The sequence below is a fragment of the Hippopotamus amphibius genome, chromosome 2 (genome assembly GCF_030028045.1).
Source record: "Hippopotamus amphibius kiboko isolate mHipAmp2 chromosome 2, mHipAmp2.hap2, whole genome shotgun sequence".
NCBI lineage: Eukaryota > Metazoa > Chordata > Mammalia > Artiodactyla > Hippopotamidae > Hippopotamus > Hippopotamus amphibius.
Window position 1 is genome coordinate 21,633,324 of NC_080187.1, and position 20,333 is coordinate 21,653,656.

The following is a 20,333-nucleotide window of genomic DNA, read 5'->3' on the forward strand; positions in this document are numbered from 1 at the left end:
ACTCAAAAACCTCCAATGAAGAGTTTCCGCAGCTCTTTGGGAGACTCTGACTTAGACATGACAGCAGTAGAGGAGGAAGACTTTAAGGATGCTTACTTCCACCTGTCCACATGCAGAAAGGAGTACTCAGATGAAGGTATCTCTACTTGTACAGTGGCTTTAAAACTGCAAATTCCTTGACATTCTCCCATTGAGAGGTGGGGTCTCTGTTCTCTCTGAGCCAACTGTAGTGATTCACTTACTAACAATAGAATACAGCAGAAATGGTGCTATGTAGCTTCTGAGGCTAGGTCATAAAGTGCAGTTTTGCAAGATGAAAAGAGTTTTGGAGATTGGTTGCACTCAATAAATATTCCTAGCACTACGGAACTGTGTACTTAAAAATGGTTTAGATGGCAAGTTTTATGTTACGTGTATTTTAGCACAATTAAAAAAAAATCAGGCACCTTTCATATGATGGCATGTTATTTGGCAATAAAAAGAAATGAAGTACTGATACACACTACGATGTGGATGAACCATGAAAGTGTTATGCTAAATGAAGGAAGCCAGTCACAAAAGACCGCATGTTGTCTGATTGCATCTATATGTCCAGGTTGTCTGAAATCTGACCACTTGTTTGTTTACTAACATGTCCTTCCCCCCACAAAGGCTTTGAGGCAGCTCACAGAGGGATAGTTAATAAAAGATAAAAAATGAAATAAGTTAGGGAAAGAGTCACGATGATCAGGGAGAAAAAGCAATGGAGTTGCTCAGAAGAGCCCGTGCGGACAGTGACGTTAGCACTGAATACACATGGGGTGTCACCAGCTGGCAGCTGTGATGGGGTTTGGTGTGGGGCTCCCAGGCCCTGCAGGGGCCTGTCCCAGCAGTGACTCACAGGGTGGCAACAGGGAATGTTCTAGGAGCAGTCACATCTGGGCAGTCATGCCTGACCTTCAACCCTCGGGACTGCCCATTCCGGAGACGGGGAGTTGTGGTTCTGGGCCCTGTTCTTCGTAAGAATGATGGTCAGAGCCCCAGTTCCTCCCTGCCTGAGACATCTCTCTGTACTGGCTCTGCCGCCATGAGGACCCTGCGTTTTTCTTCACTCCTGAACATGACCCTACTTGTCCTGGGCCGGCGAGCACCCAGAGGGCAGCTCCCTGGGGTTCCTGTCACCTGTTTCTTAGTTCTCATGGAGCCAGGACTCACTGGTGCTCTTTCTCCCTGCGGGGGCATTTCCCATGCTGTATCTCCCAGACCTCTGTGCCCCGCATGTTCCAGCAAAGAGCCCCCAGGAATACAGGGTGCACTTCAGTGCCTCTGGACTCCCCATCCATCCCCTCTGTGGCTCTGAAGCCTGCTGGCATGAAGTAGGGCATGGGACCAGCCAGCCTGCCGTGGTGGGTCCATTCATTTCCTATGGCTGCCGGAACACATTGGCACAAAGTGAGTGTCTTAAAGCAACACGTTTCTTCTCTTCTAGTTCTGGAGGTCAGAAGTGTGAAACCAATTTCACTGAGATGAAATCAAGGTGTCACTCCTTCCAGAGGCTCTAGGGGAGAGTCCCTTCCCTGTCTTTCCAGCTTCTAGAGCTCTGCAGGCCCCTTCCTCTATCTCGAGTGCCCTCAGCATAGCATCGTCAAAATCTCTCTTCACATCTCACATTGCCTTCTCTCTTCTGTTAATTACATTTAGGGCCCATTCAGATAGTCCAGGATAACTTCCCCATCTCAAGGTCCTTAATCACATGTGCAAAGTCTCCTTTGCCATATAAGGTAGCATCCACAGGTTCCGGGAATTAGGACCTGGATATTTTTTAGGGCCATTATTCAGCCTATCATAGGGAGCATCAACATTTACAACTTTCCTGCTTGTCTAGAAAGGCCTTTAGCCAAACTAGAGTGAGCAACAGGACTACGTACAGATGGCCTCACCAGGAGGGGACATTCTATGTTGATGTGTTAATTCTTTTTTTCTTTTTGTAAAAAATAACTTAATTTATTAATTTATTTTTTGGCTGCATTGGCTCTTCATTGCTGTGCACAGGCGTTCTCTAGCTGCACAGAATGAGGGCTACTCTTTGTTGCAGTGTGCGGGCTTCTCATTGTGATGGCTTCTCTTGTTGCGGAGCATGTGCTCTAGGTGCACAGGCTTCGGTAGTTGTGGCACATGGGCTCAGTAGTTGTGGATCATGGGCTCTAGAACGCAGGCTCAGTAGTTGTGGCACACGGGCTTAGTTGCTCCACAGGATGTGGGATCTTCCCAGACCAGGGATTGAACCCATGTCCCCTGCATTGGCAGGCAGATTGTTAACCATTGTGCCACCAGGGAAGTCTCTAGATGTGTTCATTCTTGAAGCCAGGGTTGAGGAGGTAACACCTCTGGGAATTCTTAGGCATAGGCTCTCTGCCCGACTTCACAGGGACCCTGAACTTGTCTTGGTGGGCTACTTCAACACCTCTATGAGGTTGTCCACTCCAGCAGCCTAGGGCTCCCAGGCCCTGTACACCTGCCTTCTGCAGGAAGACTGGGGGGCCCGGGAAGACCTTGTCAAAATAGTGACTCAGGGGCAAATGGAAGAATCATATGATAAGCAGTTGGTACTTTATTTGTTTACTCAACAGACACCTCGTAATGTTTGATATTGCAAAACAAAGAACCACATGGAAGTTTACAGTTCAGGGAGTTTTTGCTGTGAGTACACAGACATCCAGGCAGCTTTCCAAAACATGCCTGAATGTCCCCTTCTGAGAAATCACAAGTGATTGGCAGGGAGAGGTCAGCAAAGCATTGTGAATGAGGGGCCACCTGTACGTGGATAAGGATTTGGATGTGTGTATGGTGACTGTGTGGGTATGTCAGAGTACATGTGGTTGAGTGTGTGTGTAACTGTGCACATGCATTGGGTAGATTTATGATTTTGTACTTGTGAGTCAGAGTGAGTGGCAAGTCTGAGTTTGTGTGAGCTAATGTGTGAGTTGAGAATGTGGGTAAATGTTGGAATGATATGTGTGTGTGTGTGTGTGTGTGTGTGTGTGTGTGTGTATGTGCGTGTGTGTGAGAGAGAGAGAGAGAGAGAATATGTGGGCACTTCAAATGACAGGGGGAAAGGAGGAAAGGGTGGATGCTCACTATTGGCCATGAGAAACCCCCCAGAAGTAAATTTGGGGCACAAACGCTGCAGGATTGGTGGGCAAACCACCTACACGGTCCCTGACCTGGAAAGCCCTAGGGCTGGCACTGCTTCCAGCTGGAGCCACAGTTGATCACAATGGGCCTCTGTAGACCCAAGGCCAGTCTGTCTGAGTTCCTACTCTCAGACCAGCATTTGAAAGCTTCCCCTTATTTCTTTGTGCCCTGAGACCCCTCCTCGACAGACTGTCTCCATCTGCAGGCCCCTGCCTGATGTGCAGAGGGGAAGATGGGGTTGTCACCTTCCAGAAAGCAGCCTAGAGTTGCTTCTGTATAAATGGATTGAACAAAAGAACCAGACAAAGAGGTCACCTGGCCTGTCTTTCCAGTCGCGGAGAGATTTCTGTTTCCAGAAAACTATAATCAGAGCTCCAGGGAATTTGAAAGAGCAAGGATACATCTTTTTCTTTCAGAGAAAGGAACAGTAAGAGATAGATATCCCCCTGAACTAAGACTCGGGAGGCCTGACTCCAGACTGTGCTATTGCCCTAGAAACTCAGCAAAGTCATTTCCCTCCTCTGGGCCTCTGTGGGAATGAAGATAATCTACAACACAGAATCTATAAATTTTCTTCTTTTCCGAGTGATTAGCACATGGTATTTTAATGATCTATAAACTTGTCTGTCTCCCCTACTAGAACCTAATGGACTGTTTCTGTCCCTCCACCCCCATTCATACATTGAAGCCTTAACCCCCAATGTGATGGTATTTGGAGATGGGATCCTTGGAAATAAGAAGGTTTAGATGAAGTCATGAGGGGCAAGGCCTCTATGATGGGATTACTGTGATTATAAGAAGAGAATGAGAGACCAGAGCTCAGTTGCTCTCTCTGTCTCTCTCTCTCTCTGCCATGTGAGGACACAGAAGACAGCTGTCTGCAAATCAGGAAAAGGATTCTCACCAGGAACCAAATCTGCTGGTTTGATCTTGGACTTCCCAGCCTCCAGAACTTTGAGAAATGAAAGTCTGTTGTTTAAGCCACCCAGTCTATGGTATTCTGTGATAGCAGCCCAAGCTGACTAATGCAAACGTGGAATTATTGTCAGTATTTCCAGGGCCTGCCTAAGTTTCTGGCATATATTAAGGATGGCAACAGCAATAATGGGATCTAACAGTTATTGTACATTTCCTGATTCTATGCTGACCACTTCACATGGATTATGTTTTCTAATCAGCACAATCACTGATGATGTGAATGCCATGATGGTCCCCATCTTTTCAGAGAGGCCAAGTAGCTTGCTCAGGGCACTCAGCTGGTGAAGAGCAGACCCCGAGCAGTCTGATTCCAGAGGCCCCCTGCTTAGGCAGAAGCAAAATTACCTTCCTTAGGAGGCATATCAAGGTGCTCAATGAATGAGGATTAAATATTGGTTGAGTGAAAGAAGCTGTTCCCTGCAGTTGAATGCCCTTCCCTTCCCAGTGTGTCAAATCCCTTTCCAGGGCTCAGTTTCCCTGACGCGTAATCAGGACACGGTACTGCCTTGTGGATACCTTTTTCTGAACAATTTTCGGTGCTTTTTCCTTATTCTTACCTTAGTGATCTCTGACTTATACTTCCTTTGTGGGCTCCTCCAGGATGGGCCTGTGTCTTACCTACTTCTGTATTCCCAATCCACTACCTAGATGTTTCTAGGCATATCGTAGGTGCTCAATCAATGCTGCATTGACTGACTAGCAAAAAGCCAAGGATCATTTCTGAAAAATTCCTCAAAGTGACCACATAATTAACATATATAAAACCACTGACCTATGGAATCATATATGCAGAACAAAATGTGTAAGTAGAGTTATGTGGAAACCATAGTTTCCTAAAGTGACTCATACTCTTTCCTCAATTTTGACTTTTAGAAATAATGCCTAATTTGAGAAGGTATTATTAATTCACTCAGTGAGGTGTAATGTACACTTTGATGAGTTTTGACAAATATATACACCTGTAAAACCATCACCCCAAAGAAGATGTAAACTTTTCCAACATCCTAAAAAGTTACTCTGTGCCCCTTTCTAGTTAATTCTTCCCACCCCTTGCCCTCTACAAAAATTGTTCTGATTTTTATCACTATAGTTTGGTTTTTCTGTCCTGGAACGTCATCTAAATAGAATCATACAGTATATACTCTTGTACGTGGCTTCTTTTGGTAAACCTAAATGTCTCTGAGTTCATCCATGATGTCGTCTGCCTTCTTTTCATTCATTGCTGAGTGGTATTCACTGTGTGGATACATTATTTACTGTCAATATATATTTGGGTTGTACATGAGCCCTCATGTACAAGTGATTTTGTAGGCTTATGATTTCATTTTTCTTGGGTAAATACCTAGAATGGAATTGCTGTGTCAGGTTATTTTCTTTGATACCCAGAGTCCTTTGTAATTGTTAGAAAAAGAATTATTTTTCAGAAATGTGACCACTTAAAATGGCACATCATCATCATAGGGACTGGAGATTTCCTGGAGCATGATTGCTTTGTGTTCCTTTAATTAGCATACTAGGCAGTATATTCAGGGCTCAGAGTAAGCACAGAAAAAAAGAGAACAAAGGAAGAGTATGACCTGCTCACAGAACTGTATGAAGCTTCTCAGAGCATTTACCGTTTGGGCAAAGCAATGGAAGATGCTAAAATCACTTGCCCGTTGCAGACCTTTGAAGTAAAGACTTGCACAGGGCTAAGAGGGACTCAGACCACAAGCTGGGTGTCGGCTAAGCCATGTCCTGGCTGTGTGACCTTATACAAAGTTGCACAACCGTCTCTGCATCTCAGTTTCTAGCTTGGAAAATGCGAGGTAAGCCTTGTGAAACAAAGACAGACATTCTCTGCTCCCCCGTACCCACCCCCGCACCCCCAACACACACAGGGATGCTGTGAGGATGACTTAAGATAAAATCTACCTAAGTCTCACCTTGATAACCTGTAAAGTGCTGTGCAATGTGAGATAACACCATGTGGAGAGAAGAGGGAACAAACATATAGCTCGTTTTGTGCTCTGATGACTGGCACTCATTGCTGTGAGGACTCATGCAGGGGACTCTGGGCAAGGTCAGACAGGCAGTGACAATAACTCTTTGTGAGCTGCCAGCTGGACCCGGATATCTCTCTCCACGGTATTCATGTCTACAATGGGGGACCGTCAGGCTCTTTATTCTTTTACACCTGCAGGAGAATCGTTCCCCAAATCACAGCCACCTCCCCACCCTCCGCACAATATGTCTTCAACAATTTTGTCCCTCACTGATCTTTATCACCCAATTCATTCTAGGTCCACCACTGCAGATACCCTAAGGGTGACTATTTTATGGAAAGTCTGTCTGGGGTAGTTCGAGCCAAAGACCTCAGGGAGAGATCCTAACTGGAGATAAAAGGTGAATGCAGGCAGCATCGCATACCAGCTGTATTTATTGAGAACTTGCCTCTGAGCGCTGTGTGCATAACCATCTTATGAGTTGAACACTATTATTGCCCTTAGTTTACAGATAAGGAACATGAGCTAGGACCAGGAGTCTTGGAACCTGAGGAGTCTGTTGTTGTCACTACCAAGGCTGCTGCCAGGTCACCTGATCTTGAACCTCAGTTTCCCTATGAGTAAAACGACAGTGGGGACTACCTTCCTTTAATCTTTGACTTCTTTTCCAGCACCAACAACCTATGAGTCTGTGTCTGACTCTGGATGAGTCAAATAGCCCCTCTGAAACTGTCTTCTCATCTGTAGAATGGGGAGAACCATCACCACCTGGCTAGTCTTCCCCTCAGGGCTACTGTGACAGCATCCGGTGAAGAGGGAACTGTACTGAGATGCTGAGTGGGTGTCTCTGCTGTCTCCTCAGGGCTCTTGAGCCCCTAGGAAATGGTGGGAACCTGTGATGAGCAGGAAACCAGGCACTTCCTTACAGGTTCACTTGGTCAGGAATGGACAGAAGAAACAACAGAGATTATGGGACATTTTGCCCTGATAGGATTTTGAGATCAGCTTGTTAAATACTTTCCATTCGATAGAAGAGAAAACTGATACAGCAAGTGTAGTGCTTTCTCCAAGGTCACTTAGAGAGCAAGGAAAGAGCTGGAATTTGCAGCCCTGGCTCGCTGTTGCTCGGTCATCTCTTCCTGGAGCATCAAAGTGCTCAGGTGCAGAAGAGAATGCTGCATTGCTCCCTGGACCCCACTCTCTGCTTGGGTTTGCTTCCTGTCTAGCCACATTTCAAGTAATTAATAGTCACGTGTGGCTAGTGGCTGTCATACTAGATAATTGCTGCTTGAGAGAGAAGTGATACTGTTTTAATGGGGATTGGCCACTGGGTGGCGCTGTTATCCATTTTGATCAGCACTTGAGAAAAGACTCAGACACTGGAGTAAGGCCAGAGCCAGGAAACTTATTACCCTGTCCTTGCTTTCCCCTGCCCCTCCCCCTCCTTCAGAAGACCCCCTTACAAAGAACTGCAGCTTAGCCTGGGCACAGACTTCCCAGAGCACAGTAGGTGAGCTCTCACAGGCGGCTGGGGCGTCGGGGCAGTTCAGCAGAGCCACATGGTGGGTAGAGACGCCAGCTGGAGCCCTCTAGGCCTGTCAGGCTTCCAGGTTACACGAGGAGAGAGGTGCTGTTGCACTGTGCCCCAGGGGAAACTTGTGTGGCATGTTACAAAGGAGTTTAGATATCCAAGTCGATGTTCAAAACTTTATTAGAAAAAGGCAGAATATACACCTGTGACTCATTTCTTAAGAAAAATCATTTGGAAAGAAGCTAAATAATCTGATAGGATATTCTAGCTAACCACGAGGTCTTTGGAATTTTAGCCTCTAGTCTCTTTCCTGTGCAAGTTTTGCAAACAAGCTTTAATATTTTCTTCCCTCTCTGAGGAGTACGGAAACTCATTACAAATGTACTTTGTATCTTAGAAGACTAAGTCTACAAATAGGCTTTGCCTGGTTTCACCCTAAGACAGAGTAGTCCATGGGAATTTCTTTATTCTCATGCTGAAACGATCCAGTGAATGAGTCGTGAATCTGGGTATTCCTACCCATTTTAGAGGCAGCACAAAAAGTGAGAATTGAATGGAAGGGTTGAAACACACAGCCTCGGTACTGCGTCTGCATTCTGGTCTGTTGGGAACACTCCTTCTAAGCTTCATACCTTCCAGACACTGATCTAGGATGAGATCTGAATCTCCAAAGACACCACAGTGGGGGCAATACTCTGGCTCCCAACTTTGGAAGGTTGGGGGCGGGGGCACTTCCATTCCTCTGCCACTTAGGGATCGTGTAGAACACCTGCCACCATCTGGGAAAGAAAGCTCAGTGTGAGTGCCTATCACTTGCACTGTGACCCTTCTCTGAGCTTCTCGGGTTTGCTGGGAGCCCCCGATCAAGTTGGGTTCACATTTAGGAGGCAGTCTATTTCCTCAAGTGTGACTCTCTAGGTGTGGCCCTGCAGATGGACTCAGGGCAGGGGTACAGCTGAGGAAGGGAGGAGTACTGACCAGATATCTAGGAAGCAGGCTTATCAAGGAACCCAGAAGCACTGGAGGCAGAACTAAGCTGGAACCCAGCCCTGATGTACCACGTGAAGGCTTCCACCTGCCCTGGCTGCTTCTCCATTGTATCTGCCCCGCACCAGTGCAATGAGCCAAGGCCAGCTGAGGACATTTGAGGAGCAGGGAGGGTGAGGGAAGAGATATTTGAAGGCATGACTTCTGGCAGGACAGTCAACTTTGGTAGGTCCGAACTGAACATTGCCTGTAGATGGAGCAGTGCTTGAGAAGCAGAGCAGAATACTGACACTATCTAGACTTGCTTGGCCAGTATGGAAAAGAATCATAACCCTGGCTTCTGAGATGCTATAGGACTCCAACATTCCTTTTCAGGATTTTTAAAACTTAGATCCATGGACTTCTGGGTGTCAAAAAGCCACAGGAATTATGTGCAAAACAGTGTGTGTGTGTGTGTGTCTGTGTGCGTGTGTGTGTACACGCACACAGGGGCATTTCTCTAGAGAGAGAATCCATAGTCCATCAGACTCACAAGAAAGAAAATGGTAACAATTCCTGCATTAAACTTCTCTGAGCAAAGGGGATAAATGATCTCAGGAGGTTGTGAAAAGAATCACTTTGGAAGAATAAAGTTCTTGGTAGAACTTATTGGAAAAATAGGCTTCATGGCAAGATAATGTATAAATATTTAAGATTTGACAACTGTTTAGTAAAGCAACATGCTTTAAAAACAAACAACCAATACTATATTGAGGTGTGATTGACATACACAAAAGCTGACTGTATTTTTTTTTTAGAATTAAAAAAATATTTTTATTAATATACATTTATTTGATAACTTCAAATTTAGAACACCTGGAATCAGCAAGAACAAGCTAAACTACTCTTCAATGATAAAGATTTGAAATGCCGGAACAGATATTGTAACTGGTTCATATTAATCGCCCCTTGCAATCAGTGAAAACTTAATTTACACAGCTCTGTAAGTGCAGTATTTTTCTAACAGCCCATTTTGTAGTTTCAGAACACTTTTCAACTGAACTGACCTAGATGTTTAAAGGTGAAAAATAAGAAATTTGCACTGTTAAGTTGAATAATAATATCTAATTCACATTTCTGTTAATATAAATCAGGAACAATTTACAGTAAACACAAAAACTATTCACAATAGTAGTAATAACAGTTCACACTTTTACTGAACGCTTCTTGTGTTAGCCAGGCCCCGCACTAAACATCTGAACATGCAATTTCACATTTAATTACCTCAATGGGAAGTGTCACGCGTTCACATATTTTTCAGAACTGATGATAATGCCATGATGACAGCTTGCACTGAGCACTTGTGTCCAAACCTTTCCCTGGCATTGTAGCTAGCATGACTCCTACTGCAGCAGCTCTGGTGCACGCTTGCACGATTTTACTAGTGTTACATGAATATGCAGGCCTGACTACCCCCAGAAAAAATATGACTAAGTCTTTACTTCTAGGAGACACATCTGTAACACAGCACAGGGACAACGAACGAAAGCAGCCGTGATCTAGGCCTGCGCTAAAGCCCCTTTTCTCAGGACTCAGAAGTGCCCCTCCAGGCCTAACTGCAGGAGGGCAGCCTCAGCCTCCTCCTCCTCTTCCTTGGCTTCCTCTTCAGGGATCTGCACCAGCAACTGGAACAAGTTAGGGGCTGGCCCTTTCGCAGCCCCGATCAGCCACAGCTGCCTTTGGATGGCCCCACTGTGGTTGGCCCCGGCAATAACCTGCTCCAGACGAGCTTGGTTCACACTATCTTTATCTATGGCCCCCTTCTCCACCACCTTCTGCAGCAGAGGCTCCAGACGAATGACATAAGCAGATAACTTTTCTCCTGGGTTCTGATAAGTGTTCAGAAATCTGACCTGCACATCCCTAGAGCTCTCAACGCTCCCAAACACCTGCTCAAGCGCCTTCAGGCATTCGGCGCTGGTAATTGCAGGGTTGTCGGTCTTGAGGATGCGGATGACATCAGCAGCAGGGCCTCTAAGACTCTCCATCAACCGCCGCCTCTTTTCTACATCCGACACCTGCCACTCCTCTATGACCTCGTTAGCGTGCTCCAGCCAGGGATCAAATGTCTCCTCCCCAGGCCCCGGGATGTCCCTCCCGGAGAACAGTGTCAGCTTCTTGTACCATATGGACTCAAAAAGAGGCTGAATAACATTACCCAAAATATAGTTTAGCATCTCTGCTGGTATATCTGGACCTGGGGCCGGAGTGGGGTTCTGAAACCCAAGGACACGGGCAACATCTTGTACGGTCCACCCCTCTCTTGCTAGGAAGAGATGAAACCTTTCTAGAAATTCAGCATCGGAAGTCGGAGGCTTAAAGACCACCTTCCATACGCCTCCCTTACCCGGCATCTCCCTGGGGATGGAGGCGTAATCGACAGCGCCAGTGAGCTCTAACAAGGCCGCTTTGGCATTCTCTTCCCTCCAGAACATTCTCCCAAGCACTCTATAGGGCACCTGGGGCATCGCAGCTTGCAGGGTCTCTTCAATTTCAGCCTCATCACAGTTCACTGGGATCCCCCAGACCAGCAGGGCTCTCTGGGCGTTCACGTCCATCCCCCTACACCAGTCTTCCAACAGCGTCATCGCCATTTTCCCGACTCTCAAGGGCCCCGATTCCACAAATACGGGTTACTGTGGCTCCCTTGTGCTCTAGGACTTAGGACCACAGCAGACGCCCCCCCGCAACACGCCAAAGGGAGTCAAGCTTCACGCAACCACGATGAACAAACGACCCCTGAGTCCCGCTCTCGTCCCTCCGCTGCCGCCCAATGTCAGTCCTCAGCGTTCTCCGAGCGACGCTCGGGGGCTGCTCAGTCACGCAGCCATCGCCATCTTGCGTCTCGGGTCCGGTCGGCGGGCCGCGTCCTCCACCTGCGGGCAGGGCGTCGCGGCGTCGCGCAGAGGCGAGGGCGGGAGCCGCCGGGCCGGAGAGGCAGCCGCGGTGCGATCACGGGGCGTGGCCGCCCGTTCTCCGCAGCCCGAGCGCCGGGCAATCGTGGCGGCTGCCGGCGTCAACCGGGCCTTCGCGGTCGGAGCCCGGCCTTCAGGCGCGCGAGGAGCCGCCTCTCTGTCCACGGGAATTGTGCCGCCCCCGGAAGAAGAGACTGTCCTGAGGGCGCCGCGGCGGGGCCCGCCCGAGAGCGGCTTCTTCGCGGGCGCAGGTACCTCTCTGGGCGGCGAGCACGGCCGAGGACCCCGAACACAGGTGGCGGAGGTGCGGGAAGGATGCGGAAGCGAGGCTAGAGTTGGGGCAGGCTAAGGCGGGCCGCGGCGGCTGCGCGCGCCGGCTGCGGCGGGATGGTGCGGCCCGGCGGCCCGCCCGTATTTAACGTATACAACTTGACAAGTTTGGGGATCAGTATACAGCCATAGAACCATCACCATTGTCTATGCCATAAACATATCCATCACCTCGAGAAGTTTCCTCCTGTCCTCTTTGTTATTACTTTTTGTGATTTGAACATAAGATCTACCCTGTTAGCAACATTTTGAGTGTACAGTACATTATTGTTAACTATGGACACTAACTGTACAGCAGATATCTAGGACAGGACTTATTCACCTTGTATAACCAAAACTTTGTATCCTCTGACCAACACCCTCCTGTTTCCCTCTCCCCGTAGCTCCCGGCAACCACCATTCTACTCCCTGCTTCTGTATACTTGATTATTTTAGATTCCTCACATAAGCGATGTCATGTAGTATTTGTCCTTCTGTGTCTGATTTATGTAGGACTTAACATAATGTCCTCTAGGTTCATCCATGATGTTGCGAATGGCAGAATCTCCTTTTCTTTTAAGGCTAATATTCCATTGTATGTAGAAACCACATTTTCGTTATTGATTCACCCACTGATGGACACAAGTTCTTTTTATATCTTGGCTAGGCTATTGTGAATAATGCTGTGATGAACATGAGAATGCAGATATCTCTTCAAGATCCTGATTTCAAGTCCTTTGGATATATACCCAGGAGTGGGATTGCTGGATCATATGGTAGTTCTAAGTTTAATTTTTTGAGGAACTTCCATACTCCTTTCCATAATGACTGCACCAATTTACATTCTCATCAACAGTGTACAAGGGTTCCCTTTTCTCCGGACCTTCACCAACACTTACCCTTTTAAAAAAAAAAAAATAAATAACCATCCTAACAGTTGTGAGATGACAGCTCAGTGTGTTTTGTTTTGTTTTTTTACACATGGACTGCTTATTCTGGGATGATGGCTGTATGACAGTATGATGTAAACACACATCCTACAAGTCAGGTAGTAGCAGCTACTATTTTCTTTACCCGACCCTCAATATCAATAGATGTTATTATCCCCATTCTACATATTTGGAAATAGAAACTTTGCTAAAATAACAGCAAATTACAAACATTACCTAGACAGAAGTAGCTTAAAAACACCTCCCACCACCACAGACTTTGCCACCTTCCAAGCCAACCTATCACACCATTATGAGTTTAGATATTAATACTTTGTAACAATTCCTCACAAACCTCGAGTTGTCAAAGGCTTAAAAAGTCACTTGTTATAAGTGAAATATCCTGCCAAAATAGGAAATTACAAACCAGTGCAATATTACAGGGCTCTGTATCCTGCACTGTTTATACCAGGTCTCCATGTGTGAATTTCTTCAGCTGACACGAAGCCAAAGCCCCCCCAAGAGGTTCAGGAACAATAACACCATCTTGGAGGCTCTATTCCACAGTTGCAAGGAGCTTCTTTCGAACCCCCTGGGAGTCTCAGCTATGAGCTGAGATGCATCAGGAGTTACTCTCCCCTGAAGGAAATGGTCCACAGTTCCTGATCTTCATGAAAGTTTCTTTAGCAAGAAACATGCATTTCATGTTATCTTTGATGTCAAAGGGCACTTGAATGGTAAGGACTGGTGTTTGGATGTCACAGTCTATGCCATTAAATATTTGGTGCAGAGCATTCAATGCCAGGACACAGCGATCTGAGCTCACCCAGGCTTCACCTGTTGCTCACACCTCAGAATCTGTGGCGGGCCAAGCAATGAGAAGCAGTGGGAAAGACAGGAAGCTCTGCTATTTCAGAAGTGAGCATTTTCAGAGGGATGGCTCATGCAGTCTTGACTTGTCACAAATCCAATTTCTTCAACTGCTCATATGTCACAAAGAAAATAATATTCCAAGGACCAAGTCTCAACCAGTTTGGCCAAAACCCTTTACACAGAGCAAAAAACCCTTCATTCTTCCATGTCTGTAACAGGCAATCCAAGGTACCTGTGTAGCCAGGGCATCTGCCATCTCGAAGGACTCTCTGATTCATCATATGTGTTCTCACCACATCAACAGGGTTTGAGGCCAGGGCCCCCGCCAGCCCACAGGTGAAGCTTGAGAGGAAATGTGTATTTCCTCTCACAGCATCCCCCATCAGACCCAAGAGAATCAGATGCTTCTTGGTGAGGTCATAGACCAGCAGCTCCACGCCGACAACAATAGCAGCCCTCTGAGCAGTAAGGGACATGCCCTTCCACAGTCCTCTTGTTCCCTCTTGCTGGTAAATGTTAATGAAGTTACCTATCATTCCTCCTTGAAGGGTGCTGTTTTGTGCTTGCATCCGAATTTTCAAAACATCAGTTGGATTAGCAATGGTTGAGGATACAACTCCAGAGAGAATTACACAGACCACGTTTATCAGAAGGGTTTCATCTTCTGCGCGCTCCACAAATAACCGCTTCAAGCTCTGGTAGGTGCCTATCTTGGTGGTGCCATGGGAAGCCTGGCGTAGCATCGCAGGGGCAATCTCCGAATACAGTGCTTTCAGGCCTTCCTCTCTGCCTATCCTCACTAACGCAGGCAACATTCCTCGATACCTGATTTCCTGAAAGTTTGCATCATTCTTCTGGCCTTGAATCTGGAGCCGTGTCTTGGTTAAATCAGTTGGTAATGTACTGCACTCCTCCATGCTGGAGGCCAGGCCTCTGTACACGAAGGGCTTCCAGTTCAGGGCCGACATGCTCACCGCTGTCCCTTCTCCTTTCGTTCACAGAAGCACAGCCTCCAACAGGGTTTTTCTGGGCGCCGGTGGCCCTGCACCTCCTCTTGCCCAGGCTCAGCAGCAACCAGAGCGGGGAAACTGGAAAAAAAGTCAGTGTGGTTTTGATTTGCATTTCCCTGATGATCAGTGATGTTGAGCACATTTTCACATAGCTGTTGGCCATTTGTATGACTTCTTTGTAGAAATGTCTCTTCAAATCCTTTGCCCATTTAAAACATCAGGTTATTTGGATTTTTGCTATTGAGTTGTAGGAGTTCCTTTTTTATTTTGGATATTAATCCATTATAACACATAGGGTTTGCAGATATTTTCTCCTATTCCGTAGGCTGCCTTTTCATTTTGGTGATTGTTTCCTTGTGGAGCATGAACACACTTTTTATATGCATCTTCTCATTGACCTTCCCAAAGCTGACAGTCCAGAGATATTAAACAGCTTGTCAAGGTCTCACAGCTTTTAGTGACCAGTCTCCAGGTCTCCCAACACCTGTTCAATGCTCTTTCAGCTCCAACTCCAAGATCTAGGCTCTCTCTCCTACCTGGTGCTGCAGTTGGCCTTCGCCATCCAGACTCTGAAGCTGAATCAGCTCTTCTTTCCAGGGAGAGATACCAAGAAATGACTGGCCTCAGCCAGAGTCTTGCTACTGACAAATCTGGAACATCTGAGTTCAAAAAAACACTGGGCCAGATCCTGAAAGTGCCCAGCGTGGCAGCTTTCTCACTGAGCAGTTCTCTCCCATGTACACGGAGAAGCGTTGGAAGTGGCCCTGATACAGGGATGTTATTGCGTGAGCGCTCCTGGAGGGGGATGGGCACTCTGGGGAGGGAAGGATGAAACGGGCCACAGATGCTGTGTCCTGGGGCTGGGCCTGCCACAGCGCACACAGCTCCTGGTGCCACCTGGAAAACAGGTTTCCTGACTCCCAGGCCACGGAATTCCCCCTCCCCCCCGCCGCCCCCACTAAATCACCCCTCTGGTGCATCTACCCCAAACCAGTTGAGCAAGCCCAGTGACTGGAAGGATAACCACGGTTCTCATCTTCTGTCCAAGCGCGCTCCCCTGAGTGAATTTAATTTGAGGAGTGTGAGCAAGCTCTGAGGTACAAGGCTATCCCTTATGAAACTTAATAAATAAATAAATGTAAGATAATGATTTAAGCTGAACCTTCTTTCAGTTTTATGAATAAAAATGTCTGTCATTTCTAAAACACGACTTTAGCGTTCACGTGATAGGTTCATAGATTTAAAAAGCATCTATGGGATGGTTGCGCGGCCCCGGCCGCCGGCGGCCCCCTCGGCCCGCCGCGCGCGCTCTCGCGAGGGCCCGGGACCCCGCGCGCCGGCCGTGCGCTCCGAGTCGCCGCCGTCGCCGCGGGTCTCCGGGGCCGGCGCTTCCGGGCCCGGCCGGACGGGCACCTCCCGCCCCTCGCGGGAACCGCCGCCTACCGGCGCGGCGGGGAGGAGCTGCCGCCGCCGCCGCCGTGGCCTGTGCAGGCCCCCGAGAGACGGGGAGCAGCCCGCGGCGCTGAGAGAACAGGGTCCCGTCGCCTCCGGCTGCGGGACCCCCGCCCCCGGCACCCGCGCTCGTCCCGGCGCCCGGAGCCTGGCGGGGGCGGCGAGGCGGACGACAGGGGACCCCCGCCCGGGGCCGCGGAGCCGCGCGCGCCTGGCACAGGGCGGCCCGACACGCGGCCGAGGCTGCGGCCACGACCGGCCGGCGGCCCCAGTTGGAGAGCGGAGCCCAGCGGGCCCGGCCGGCGGCGGGGACTTGCAGGACCCCGAGACCAGGAGCCGACTCCCGGCCCCGAGCCAATCCCGCCCCGGCCCGGGAGGGACTCCCGGGTGCCCTTCCCCGCGGCTCGCGACTTCCCTCCTCGACGAAGTTTTCTCCTGTGCCTTCCCCAGGGAGGATCGCTCTCCAGCTCAACGACTAGCCTTCTGGCCGTCCTGCTGGGTTTGCTTTGGGAGGTAACTTGCTTCGCTCCACCCACATCTCCTTTCCTGGACCCCTTCCAGCCGGACGTTCTAGATATGGAGTTTTGAGCTGGACTCTTGTGTCCCTTACAGAGTCGCGCCTGATCCCGGAGCGCTGGGGATGGGTGGTGTCAACTGCGAAATGCAAATTGGATAAAAGGAGGACCTCTCGCCAAGGGCCTCAGTGAATGGCACACAGTCTGTTGTCACCGACAGGTTGGTATGACGCGCCCCCCTGCGCTTAGCCTCCCCGGATGGGGCCTGACCTCGCAGGAGAGTCAGGGATATGCCGACTGCCTTTCCCACTGAGGTTAACAGGCGTCAGAGAGAGGGTTGTTACCGAGCTCTGCAATTAGCCTGGGGTTGCTGCCAAGCTACCCGCTTGATTGAATTTGGAAATGTTTTTCTGTTGTTTGGGTGGTTTTTGTTTTGTTTTGTTTCTGAAGAGAAACTTTTCTCCAGATTCTTGGAGGAGGGGTAGGTAAAGCCATGATAGGCTTAGTTGCTGCACCGCATGTGGGATCTTCCCAGACCAGGGATTGAACCGTGTTCCTTGCATTGGTAGGCAGGTTCTTAACCACTGTGCCACCAGGGAAGCCCCTCCCTTACTTTTAAGAGTTATTCTTTGGAATATTAGGTGAAGTGGTAAAAGCATATTTCTATACTACATTTTACTTCTCAGTTTAATTATGACATATCCAGGGCCCAAATTTTAGTAAGCCTTTTTTTTTTTTTTTGGTCAACCTTCAAACTATTACATCATTAAAAAAAAAAGATCAAATAACTGACGTAAGGGATCAAAGAAAGCACTTTGATGAGAAGTGCAACAATAGTACTCCTGCAGAAAGTTGTTGAACTTCCTAATGAGAGTTTCACCCAATCGTAAGACTCATTTGATTTTAAAAGGGCCAGATTCCATTATCACACCGTAACAGCTACTCCAGAAAGAGAATTTCCTCTCCTGTTGATGCTTTCCAGTATCATGTAAATGTTCACCTAAAAGATTCCATTAAATATTTAAACTATTTAAAAAAACAGAACAAAACAAATATCTGTGGAATCTACCTATGTGCCAAGCACAGAGCTGTGCTTAGGAGTCAGTAGAGAACAAGTCATTCATGGGTCCCTGACTACATGAATTCACAGCCTGGCAAAGAGTGAAGCCCTAAGCCCCAGCGGGTTTTGACAGTTCACTGGGAAGCCACATCACCTTGCTGGCTGGTAAGGCTTTTCTGCCCCTTCCCAGTTGACACTTCCCAAGTGACACAGTGTCCAGGTACCAGATAAAGGACTGCTCAGTGAGCAATAGTGCCTGCATTGTCACTCTGAGGCCCAAATATGTGTAACTTTTGCATCTTCACTGTGTATCCAGCAGAGGAGTACTTCCTAGGCTCATTCCTCTGGTAGTACCCTTTCCTCTCAGGGGTCGGCTACTTCTCTCTCCTTGACCTACAGGGCAGAGTGAAGAGGTCTGTTTCCTCACACTCAGAGTGGTGCAATGGAGGATCATGAAAAGGCGGTTTTAAGAGAGGTAAGTAAAATTGTTCCTGTGCTGTGTCCTCTCTCCCTATTGGCACAGCTAGGGTGGCCCATCCTTGTCAAATTACTGAAACCAGTGTGGTAGAGGTCTCCATCTCCAAATTACATCAACTTGAAAGTGCCATTTCTGGAAGTGACCTCTTTCTGTTCTTTCTTATAAAGGAGCCTCTTGTACAGGAACAAATGAGGAAGATCCGTATTGACTGCCTCAGACAGGGACCTCCACATGTAAAGAGATACACCAGCAGCTTTACATCTTCCTTTCCTAAAGGGTACACTGACAGTCCTTTCCTTCTGAAATCTGTACACCCTTTGTGGCTCCCATTAACTCTTAAGGTAATGAAGATAATTAAGAGGCGAGAGGAAGGTATGATAAGGTGGTTTATTCCTAGTTCTGCAAATTGATTCTTTAAATCCAGTGCCTTACTATTTGGTTTATAAGTTGGGGAGGGGGGGTGATCTAGTACCTTGTCCTTCACTTTAGAATGTTAAGTTCACATTAATTATTATTTTTTTGGCCATGCCTTGTGGCATGTGGGATCTTAGCTGCCTGACCAGGGATTGAACCTGTGCTCCCTGCAGTGGAAGCACACAGTCTTAACCACTGGACTTCCAAGGAAGTCCCTCATTAATTTTTTATATATACAGAAAGATGTTTATTATACGGAACTGGCTCGTGATTTTGGAGACCGACAAGTCCTAAAATCTCCAGGTGAGTCAGCAAGCTAGAGAAAGAACTAGGAGAGCTGATGGTATAGTTCCAGTCTGAGTCTCAAGGCCTGAAAACCAGGAGGACTGATGTTTCAGTTCCTGTCCAAAGGCTAGAACTAATTTTTATAGATATAAAAAGAAACTTTAAGTATCCTATTTATGATGGAATGATTTGATTGTGCAGCATAACCAGTTCTGTAGCTACTATTTCATCGTGCCAGGCTGAGGATTTGTTCAGAGGGAAACAGAGGAATATCTAAGTGCATATGCTACCTTGCAGTCCCAAGCACTTTGAGTTGTTTTTTTCCCGAAAGATCAGAAAATGTGGCAGTTATTTTATTTTGTATCTCTTTAATTGCTAATGAAGCTGTCATTTTTTGTCACCACTTGAAGTTTAACAGCCTGTATTTTATCTGCACAATTATATTTGCATAAATTCTGTGTATATTTGGGTAGTAACTTTTTCTCTCTCACCTTCTTCGATTATGTTCCTTTCCTTTTGATATTTTATGAATTTCCTGATATTTTATATTCATAGTACCACAGAATGTTGGTTCCTAGCAGTGTACTCAGCAAGTATTTATGTAGACTTGTTGAGGTTGAACTTGTAGGGTCTTTGAGGCTTTCTAGTCTAGGAACCCAAACATTCATATGTAGAAAATGAGGCGCAGAGCAGTTCAGTGATTTATCTAAGGTCATAGCAGGTAAATAAAGAACATTGAGCTATACCTTGATGCCCAGTAAGGTTCTAGTCACCACACCAAATTGCCTCAAACCCTAGAACAGGGTTTCTCAATGTCAGCACTAGTTTTTGGGCCAAATTGGCCAGATAATTCTTGGTCATAAGGGACTAACCTATGCACTGTAGAATGTTTAGCAGCATCCCTGGTTACCATCCTCTAGAAGCCAGTAATGAATGCCCCCACCCCTGAGTTGTGACAACCCAAAACATCTCTAGACATTGCCAAGTGTCCTCTGGAGGACAAAATTGCCCCCAGTTGCTCTAGCAGGAGATAAACATTTCCTAGGCTTTTGGGTGGAGGGGTGAGTGGTGAGTTTCCTCTGCATAAGTTTAAAGGTGGAGCCTGGCACTCCTCTCAGACAGGTGGAGGATGTGGACAAACCCATATAGTTGCCCCATTCTACCTCTACAGATCCAGGAGTATTGGATACTGAGAACCCCTATCCCATCATATGGTTCTGAGTCCACCCTTCTTCCAAAAGTTACACAGAACTGGCAGGTTGGGAATGGGCAGGGAGGAGGTGGGGTCTGCACATTTGTTGTAGCCCAAGCTTCCACTGAGATGGAGGCAGCAGTTCAGACTCCAGAAGAATGACACAGGCAGAGTGCTGAGCAGGTCTTCCCAAGATAATGAAGCCCT

At 47.5% G+C, this 20,333-nt stretch overlaps 2 protein-coding genes across 2 annotated transcripts; both read right to left on the minus strand.

Annotated features, from left to right (window-relative positions):
• Positions 1 to 9,454: 9,454 nt before the first annotated feature.
• On the minus strand, positions 9,455 to 11,383 carry LOC130845940 (paraneoplastic antigen Ma1). Its single transcript, XM_057723815.1, has one exon. The coding sequence runs from the start codon at positions 11,286 to 11,288 to the stop codon at positions 10,227 to 10,229; it is 1,062 nt and encodes a 353-aa protein (XP_057579798.1). The 5' UTR covers positions 11,289 to 11,383; the 3' UTR covers positions 9,455 to 10,226.
• Positions 11,384 to 13,559: 2,176 nt separating this feature from the next.
• On the minus strand, positions 13,560 to 15,578 carry LOC130845603 (kidney mitochondrial carrier protein 1-like). Its single transcript, XM_057723063.1, has one exon. It carries the CDS (start codon positions 14,686 to 14,688, stop codon positions 13,807 to 13,809), a length of 882 nt encoding a protein of 293 aa, XP_057579046.1. The 5' UTR covers positions 14,689 to 15,578; the 3' UTR covers positions 13,560 to 13,806.
• Between the last annotated feature and the right edge of the window lie 4,755 nt (positions 15,579 to 20,333).

Excerpts from the sequence above, each read along its gene's own strand:
- LOC130845940 (XM_057723815.1), bottom strand. The coding sequence starts at position 11,288 with ATGGCGATGACGCTGTTGGAAGACTGGTGTAGGGGGATGGACGTGAAC.
- LOC130845603 (XM_057723063.1), bottom strand. The coding sequence starts at position 14,688 with ATGTCGGCCCTGAACTGGAAGCCCTTCGTGTACAGAGGCCTGGCCTCC.